At 38.1% G+C, this 9506-nt stretch overlaps 1 protein-coding gene across 3 annotated transcripts in view; it reads left to right on the forward strand.

The window, feature by feature from the left end:
* Positions 1–8890, forward strand: part of NLN (neurolysin) — a 35426-nt gene extending 26536 nt beyond the window's left edge. For all 3 annotated transcript variants that reach the window (XM_055699059.1, XM_055699060.1, XM_027807951.2), the window contains 5 exons: positions 849–1050; positions 2844–3030; positions 4341–4469; positions 4940–5076; positions 8378–8890. In XM_055699059.1, coding sequence (XP_055555034.1) covers positions 849–1050; positions 2844–3030; positions 4341–4469; positions 4940–5076; positions 8378–8512 — 790 coding nt within the window. In that variant the 3' untranslated portion in view covers positions 8513–8890. The remainder of the gene's footprint in view (positions 1–848; positions 1051–2843; positions 3031–4340; positions 4470–4939; positions 5077–8377) is intronic.
* Positions 8891–9506: the final 616 nt, after the last annotated feature.

A 9506-nucleotide genomic window follows, 5' to 3' on the forward strand; every position in this document is an offset into this window, starting at 1 on the left:
TACTTCCAGGTTGATGTCTGTAGCTCTTCAGCTCTCTTTGTAGCTGTTTACAGCATCATCTGTGTGTGGTCGGAGATTAGGAGACTAGACTGGTTTGACAGGGTTTACTCTTAGCTTGCGTTTTTTTTACTGTTTCTCACTGTTTTGGTTTGGGTTTTTAAAATTATTCTTTAGGTATTTATAAATTGGCTGGTACACTTTTTTTTAATATAAATTGATTTAAGGCTTCTGTGGTCTAAGAAAATCAGGTTAGTCAATACAATAGTACAGAAATTCTTTTTTTTTTTAAGATAGGCACATGTTATCTCACATGTTTGCCTGCTCTCCTCTTTCTGCATGTCATGTGAATTGCTGAAGCTATTTGTTAGTAAGGCTGCTCTGACTTAACTACCTAGTTAACTATTCAGTTTTAGGGCAAAAATTTCAAAATAATTTTTCTTTAAACTTTTGGGTTACACTGGAAATGCAGTAAACTGTATCCTTTTGTCTCCTGTAATGAAAGAAAAGAGTACTGCTTCTGACTACAGAGCCTAGTCCTTCCTGTTACAGTAGCAGTTTAAAATAGAATTGACGTCTAAAGTGTACGTACTTTCAGTATCTAAGTAAAAGTCAGTTTCCTGCTGTGAATCTTAAAATGATGCTATTTAAGTACTGGATTTTTTTCCCCTTGCTCTCTTAATAGGGTCTAAAACTTAGTAAGTCGTAGAAGTCTTCTGAAAAGATGTAATTTCTTTGTTTAAAGCTTTAAAGACAAACAGACTGATAGTTCCTATTCTTGAATAGGCTTCACCATTGCAGTGAGCAGGCTTGTGGTTTGAAGATAATGTCTGATATATTTTCTTATACAGAGAGGGGAAGTATGGGCATGCAGCATGCTTTGGTCTCCAACCCGGCTGTCTTCTCTCTGATGGCAGCAGAATGATGTCTGTAGCTGCTCTGGTAACCAACTTCACACAGCCATCATCAGATCGCCCATCATTGCTGCGACATGATGAAGTAAAGACTTACTTCCATGAATTTGGTCATGTAATGCATCAGATATGTGCACAGGTTAGTGATGTTTCATTTCCAGTGTAAGGCTTACTTCTTCCTCTAGTGTGTCAAACCAACGTATAAGTCTATTTTGGTGGTTTCTAATTTTAGTAAAGTACATATCGTAGAATCATAGAATGGTTTGTGTTGGAAGCAATCTTAAAGATCATCTAGTTCCAGCCTCCCTGACATGGGCAGGGAGACCATCCACTAGGCCAGGTTCCACAAAGCCTCATCCAGCCTGGCCTTGTGCATCCACACATGGGGGCATCCACAGCTTCTCTAGGCCACCTGTTCCAGTGCCTCATCACCATCACAGTAAAGAACTTCTTCCTAATACCTAATCTAAAGTTACTTTCTTTCAGTTTAAAGCCATTACCCCTTGTCCTGTCACTACATGCCCTTGTAAAAAGTCCCTCTCCAGCTTTCTTGTAGGCCCTCTTTAGGTACTGGAGGGCTGCTGTAAGGTGTCCGCGGAGCCTTCTCTTCTCCAGGCTGAAAAACTCCAACTCTCTCAGCCTGTGGTCATAGGAGAGGTGCTCCAGCCCTCTGATCATCTTTGGGGCCTCCTCTGGACTTGCTCCAACACGTCTATGTTCTCCTTATGTCGGGGAGCTGAGAGCTGAACGCAGTACATGCTGTGGAATTGCACACAGGTCAGGGAGGCCTGCTTTCCAGCTGTCTCTTCCACTGTGAAGGTGGTTGCTGTGTGCATAGCTACCACGCTTATTGCTGTTGTATTTCATGTAAATTTTTATTTGTGCACCTGCAAGTAACTTGCAAGTCTCACATAAGAACATCCTGTCCTCTGGGATTTGTGTGTGCAAAGAACTGCCTTGTTTCATATGATGATTTGTTTAAGCATGTTAAAACTTCACATTTGAAGGGTATGCAGGGATCAGACTAGGTGGGAATCTGTGAGCTGCTGGTGAAGGTCAGCTGTGGGAGATGGATACTCCTTGTAATGTACTGGGGGTCTGCTGGAAAGTGAGATACCAGAGCAGGGAGGGGATCTGTTAATGCTGTTACAGAAGGAGAGCTTTTGAAGTGACTTGAACCAAATGTCTTATATTTTTCTTGTTACTGTGGTGCACTTGTTTATGGGTAAATGAGGATATCTGAAGGCCAACAAACTCCTGCACTCCTCTTGTCTTTTGCTCTAGCCCCTTCTGTCACCGTTTCTTCCCAGCTGATACGTCCTAGCTTTTCTTCATAGCTGCTGTTCAGCAAGTACATTAAGAAGGGCCAGACTGTTACACCTATGGATTTGAGTAACCCACAAGTGTAAATGAAAGCAAAAGTTTTTCTCCTTTTCTGCTGTTCTTCTGAAGACATGAGAGGAAGATAGATGCATGTGACGTAGCTGTCAGTTCAATGTCATGTTCTATATTACACATGCGCTTTTTTTTTGTTAACCCTGCAAGAAAGTAAGTTCAAAAGCCAATACTCCTGTGGACATCTCTTCCTTGATGGAGGATAGAACTTCAGAATGTCTACAGTTCTTAGAGGGCGCTTGGGAAACTGAGAATTCTTTTTTTCTTTTAGCACTTGAAATGCTTTGTCAAAATGTTGCTGAGAAGGGAAGAACAATAAAATTGGGTTGGCAAGAGGAGGTGGACTTACACAGGACAAGTGTGGAGTGAGACCAAATAATTTCTGTGGGTATTCGAACAACTGTCTTTTGAAAAAGTGACTGTTTCTTTTTAGAAATATTTTGGGTTTGGAATATATTTTAATGGCATCTGAAAATTTATATTCTGCTAGAAATCCTGGCTTCTACTTTAATTTAATACAATGGCTCTTCCTTTTAGACTGATTTTGCTAGGTTTAGTGGAACTAATGTGGAAACAGACTTTGTAGAGGTACCTTCACAAATGTTTGAGAACTGGGTGTGGGAAGAAGAACCACTGAAGCAAATGTCAAGACATTATAAAGATGAGAGCCATGTTGGAGACACTCTCCTTGAGAAACTTGCTGCCTCTAGACTGGCTAATACAGGTATTTCTCTCCCCTCTTTCCCCACAGCATATGTATGAAAATATATAATTTTAAAAATTGGTGGGAAACACTAAAGGCAATATAACAAGCCTGTCATATTTCCTCTGCGTGTACACTTATCATTGCCTTTCCGGCTTTATTTCTGTGTGTTACCACCATTAATAAAGGCTGTAGTGACAGATACCACTATTTGCAGGAATAGTAGCAGCTCTCATTTTGCCCACAGGACTAAAATACCTTTGCATTCCTCTCCATGTGACTTTTTTACATGCCAGCTTTGCTCATTTAAAATTGGGCATGGTCCAGGAGAACGTCCTGGGTTTTCTGTTACGTTCTTTTCTGGTAGCCCAGGGCAGGCACTGTGCATGTATACAGTATCAGGTTTTCTATATGTATTGTCTACATTTGATTTACACATGACATTTGAAAGACATGAAAGTAGTCTGCATATTTACTGAACATACATAGCATATGCCAGACAGAAGTGTTGTAACCCTGCATTGCTGAAACAGCCTCTTAACTTCTCAATCCAGAAACTTAAGTCCATGTTCTCTACCTTCCCAGCAGATATATTGCCTTCCCTAAACTTAGGTCTCAGTTCTCTTCTTATTCCAAGTCTCGTACCACCTTACATGTATCCAAATAGAGATCATAATCTCATGTCATTATCAATCATCTTGTTCTGTCACCCTCACCCCTCTGTCCCTGTAATCAGGACTCCCCCAATATCATAGTCTTACCCATTTGTGGTACAACTTGTCATTAAGCCACTGCTGCTTATTTCATACCGCTTCCCCATCCTGAACAAGAGGGCCTTGTCCTTCTGGCTTGTACAGGCACTGTAGCTACATAAGCATTTTGTCTGAGTAGAAGTTCATATCTTGTAGCTTCTTCAAAAAAGCCTACAGCAGCTGCAGCAGCAGATGTTGCTGTTGAAGTGTCTTGGGGTAGACATACTTACTGCCATCTGTGCAAGCCCTGAATGAAATGGTATACTGGGATTAAAGATAGCTGAAAACATAATTTTAAATACTTTAAATAAAAGCAAATTTCAGTATCTGCTCTGTTTTGGTTTTGATCTGTGGGGGAAATAACATTTGAAAAGACAAAGCTTCTAGTGACAATTCCTTTATTAAAAATATGCCTCTCAACTTTTTTAACTGAAGCAATTCAGATGGGAATGACACAACTCCCAGTTTTTTTCTGTGGTTAAAATTCCAATAATTTAGGGTGCGTGTTGAGGTGTTTGAATGGAAGGTACTACTACAGCTACTTTGATGCTAGTTAATTAAATGTTTTTACCCAATTAGGCCTTTTAACTCTCCGTCAGATTGTTTTGAGCAAAGTTGACCAGGCACTGCATACAAAACCTTTCGTTGACCCGGCAGATGAATATGCTAAATACTGTATGGACATTCTAGGAATTCCTGCCACCCCAGGTATGTCAGTATGAAGCTTTTATACAGCATGTCCATATGGTTTGGTTAAATGCTCCTTTCTTTCCCCATAAAGCTTGAGATACAAAACCCCCAGAATTGTTGTTTATAAAAGAAACTACTTTATGAAGCTGAAATAATTACTTTGACGCTTGGGGTGATATTAATGATCTCTTCTGAAGGAAAGTTAAGGTCAACAGAAAACTTTTGCTGGTTATATTTTAGAGTGATGAGAATAGTACCCTAGATGTTCTGTCACATCTGTGTTGGATGTGCAACTAGCCTAAAATGGGAAATTGAGTTTCATTTGTAGTTCACAGAATATGGCCAATACTTTGAAACTTCTAACACAAAGCGTCTGTCTCAAAGTAGTTGATATAAATACCATATTAATTTATTCTTGAAGTACTGTATACATCAAAAAAAACCCCTGTATTTGATTTAAATAAATTAATGTTAATCTACTTTCCAAGGAACAAACATGCCAGCAACTTTTGGACATCTGGCAGGTGGTTATGATGGTCAGTACTATGGATACCTGTGGAGTGAAGTGTTTGCCACGGACATTTTTTATAGCTGCTTTAAGCAAGAAGGAATAATGAATCCAAAGGTAGGTGATGAATGCTTTTTGCTGAAGACTTTTATTGCACTTTTTCTCTAAAACCACATTTATTGCAAACATGAGCCGTAGGTATATATCTCAAGTACTTCTGTACCTGGCAAGTTCAGATTAAAAAAAAAAAAAAAAGTATACTAACTTTAGAAAATAATCTTGACATTTCCAAGCGTACTTGGATTATAATACAATTCTTATATAGTCATACATTCAGTATTATATTATGACACTTTTAAGGTATCATGTCACATTTAGTGCCTCCATCTTTAATTTTAGACTGAAGAACCATATTCCTCCATTGCAAGAGCAGATGCGTGCTCTTCTGCTCTGAAAGCTGTATGATAGTGGTGTTCTATTTAGTACTTCATGTGGTACTTTTATGTACTTATTATTTAGAAAACAATTTATTTTGAGCTTTCTCTTTCACAGCACAGTATCACTTGCAAATTTTTTTCTTCTTTTGCTTTTCTCCGAAGTGGCTTTTGAAGTTCAAATCCTTGAAAGGTTCTGGATTTACTGAGGTTTTTTTCCTTGTGTAATTCTCTACCTCCAGCAGAAAAAAAGGATAGTCAGTGATGTGGTTAGTAGTCCTGGCACTTCTGGCAACATTTTCATTTTTCAGAGATTATAGTATTAGACTTGTGAATTGAGATGCTACAGTTCTATCATGGGAAAGACCTTTCAGTTTTCCTGATCCTCCTACCTATCTTCTGGATTCAGCAGCCAGCAGTAGTACTCCCCTTTAGTAAATGTGTACAAGGAGAGAACAGAAAGTGCTTGACTTTCCTGTTCCTCTCCTGCAATTTACCTTCATTCCTCCCTTTCCTTATCACAGCAACCAGAACTTCTAGAACTGTCCATCCCCTCTAGAGGGTGGAGAAAGTAAGATTAGACTTTGATCTGGACAAAGAAGCATCCAAAGGGGAAATTGGGTAGGGGCTAGAAAAACTAAGGCAGTGGTTAGACCAATAAAACCCAAAAGGTTTTATGAAGAAAAGCAGTAAACTAAATAGTTTGAGAGGAGAAGTGACAAAAGGTTTGGAGGTCAAGACTGAGATTTGAAGTGCCTGGGATTTGTGACAGGTATGTGTGAAAATAAGCATCCCTGCTTGTTCAGTGGGAATGTTGTCACTCATAAATAGAGGAGGAGAGAAGAAATGGCAAATTAGATGAGAGAATATAAAGTTACTTTTTAATTAAATGCTGTTCTTATGGATCTTAATGCATTTGGGGAGGGGTCAGTCTTGCTGGGTTTTTTAACTGTTAGCAGTTGGCAGAGATGGATAACATTGTTGGTGTTGGACTTGTGGGATTTCGTGTCAGTTTTCTGTTCTGCCACAAGCATTACTGCTCCAGTGTCATCAAGGACTTTTTTTTTCTGTTAGTTTTACTCCCTACTCTCAGAACTCTTTTTTGAGTGATTGTGCAGTCAAAACCCTAAGCTGTAGTTTGCCAGGATTGCTTTGTGATCTTACCTCTCCTAAGGGGTGAAAGTGCCTTTTATTCTGGTTGGTTTTGGGTTGGGGGGGATTTTTATGTCTTTTGTCTGTCTTTGTATGGGAAGCTTTGAGAATAAATTATTCTAGGAGTGAATATTCGCTATGGTTCAGCTAAAAGGCAACTAGTACCTCTTTTAATGTGAAGCCTGCTATCCAAGCTAAGAAGTGAGGAAGAGAAATGATTATTTCTGTGTGTGTTTGTGTGTGTGTGTATCACTCCCTCTCTAGCATGTGTTTGCACACACATTTCACTTGAATGCTGATGTAACTTCAGGGGTAACTGGAGATTTTCCTTCCCTCTTCAGAGCAATGTTACCTTCTCAAACTGGTTCTCTTTCAGCTTGTTTTCCTTATTTGCAATCCATGTAAGTGTAATAGAGTTCCACAGGATGGGACAAACTATCTTTTATAAACAACTACTAGACACCAGTATGATTTTTGTACTTACTCATATTTCATTATACCTAGATTTAGACTAGCCTTCAGAACAGCAGGTAAGGAAAATGGTTACGGTGGTATGACTAGGGCTTTTAGAAATTTGGCTTACCTCTTCCTGTTTGAATAAAACCTTTCTTCCTGTTTTGAGCAACAGTTATTGAAACCAGCTTCAGAGACTGTATCTATAAAAATACTTCAGCAGACACTTCACCCTAGCTTAACTGGTCATCACACTCCTCATTTCTTGCACATTATCTGGAATAACCTCTGGTCTCCCTACAACTGAGCAATGTGCTGGCTATGGAGAGACAACAGCAAAAACTCAAAGTCTACTCAAATAACACTTTTAAACTACAAGGAGCAGTATCTACATTTGCTGCTGATGTTCAGGAAACTAAAACATAGTGACATATAAGCAATGCTCCAGTGAATATTTCTTTTTGCATTTTAGTTTTTTTTCAGCTGTAATTCAGACAATGTGATTAGTAATGCAGTTAAGACATGGAAATCTATCAGTTAAAAAGCCTATGCTTGTTTTTGCAGTACAGCTGTCAGGAAGCGGTGTGGTCTTGTAATCTTATAACTTCGACGTGTGTGGGACGTATATATGTGTATATACACTGACTAAAAGGAAGAACATTGTTTTTGTCAATATCAGAAACATCTGGGACATCTGCATGCAAAATGTTATTTTCTTATTGGCGGGCATGTCTCAGAAGCCCAAAATTCTCCATATATGTTCTTTAAAATATGACTTCTTGTTAAGAAAAGTCCTCATTACTTACTGTTGTCTCAGAAACTTGGTTCATTCTTTTTAAAGGAATCATTGCTTCTGAAGTAATAATGTTTCTTCCTGAAAATAAAACCTGAGTTAAGTCTCCGTTAATTTAAAATAATTTAGTAGGGATTAGATGTGTTTATATATATTGTATATGTTACTATGCAATTAATATTTGTATATGTGCCATGTTATTCCTCAGTGCTGTATCTATTTCTGAACTATCATCTCTTTCTTTAAACAGAGATTAAAGAAAGAGAAACCATCAATTAAGAGAGAATAGGTGTTAGGTTCACTTTTCGTGCCAGTGAGTCACAGGGATAATCATCATTGAAGAGTATGTGGATGTTGTCTGTGTGCGTGTTGAACTTTATTGAATGTCTTTGAGACAAGTTCTGATTGTGGCATCCAAAACTGTAAAACCACAAGAAAAAAAAATTCTTTGAGAAGAGGTTAAATTTCTGCCCTCTTGATCTAAATTATCCTTATGGTGTATCCTGATTTTAAATACACAACAAATACAGAGAAGAGGCAGTTTGCAAGATAAGAAATACTGACATTTTGCCTTACTTTTTATCAGGCTGGGATGAAATACAGAAACCTCATTTTGAAACCTGGAGGATCTTTGGATGGGATGGATATGCTACAAAATTTCTTGGAGCGTAAACCAAGTCAGAGAGCTTTCCTTTTAAGTAAGGGATTATGTGTTCAGTAAAATTATGGTTCCTTTGTAATAGCATGTAAGTATGGAATGAGCTGGAAATGTCAGTGTGTTTCACATCTTAACTATGTATCACTCTAGGGAAACTGGGTCACTTTTTGATGATTTTTTTTAAATTGTACAAATAAAAATGTGGTTTTTTAAATTGCATAGAACTACAAAATTCAACACGTCAGGAAAAAGGTGCAGAAGCTGAGGAATTTGGATGGTAATTTTTTTTATTATTTTGAAATAATAATAACAGTATGGGGAGTTGATGCCATGTTTCTCTTTTAATAGATGGACTTCAATTATCTCTTGTGAACTAATTTTAAAACTGGAGGGGAAAAAAAAAGGACACTACCAGCAATAAAAGAAACAGATTCATTCTTATTCTGTATTTTTCTATTGTATTGATGGTTCACCAGTGTCTTTGATGGAGAAGTGTGTTTCATCATGGTTTGGGTTCAGTCTGCCTTCCTGAAAAATTTCAAGACTGAGAACCTACCCCAGAGAGTTTTGCAGCAGAGATACCTATGTGATACTTTTAGACTTCATTCTGATGCATGTTAAATTCTTGTATCATTTATAAACTTACACAGTACAACTAAAAAAAAACCCTCTACCATTTGAGCTACCATTTTCTTCCCCTCGTTGAGGAGAAACAGCCCAAATCTATGACCTTGGCAGTCCTTCCACCACTTTTTCTCTTTTGTTGATGATCACAAATGAGGTCTTTGTTTTCCAAATTATATCACCACTGGCACTGAAAAGTTATACTTGAGCAATTGTGACGGCTTCAGAAGTATTTTGAGATACGTACAAGGAACAAAGGGAAGATGATGTCCCCAGTGGGAATGGTAAAAGTCAGTCAAATGTTTTCCTATTCCTTTCCAGTGTGGCATGCAGAGGTGCTATAAAAAAAGCTTCATGGATTTAATTTTTTCAGCTGTGGAAGTAATCGAGGAACTACCATGCAGTTTTTCAGCAAGATCAGAAAAAATGAGGC

The sequence above is a fragment of the Falco cherrug genome, chromosome Z (genome assembly GCF_023634085.1).
Source record: "Falco cherrug isolate bFalChe1 chromosome Z, bFalChe1.pri, whole genome shotgun sequence".
In the NCBI taxonomy this organism is placed as follows: Eukaryota; Metazoa; Chordata; class Aves; order Falconiformes; family Falconidae; genus Falco; species Falco cherrug.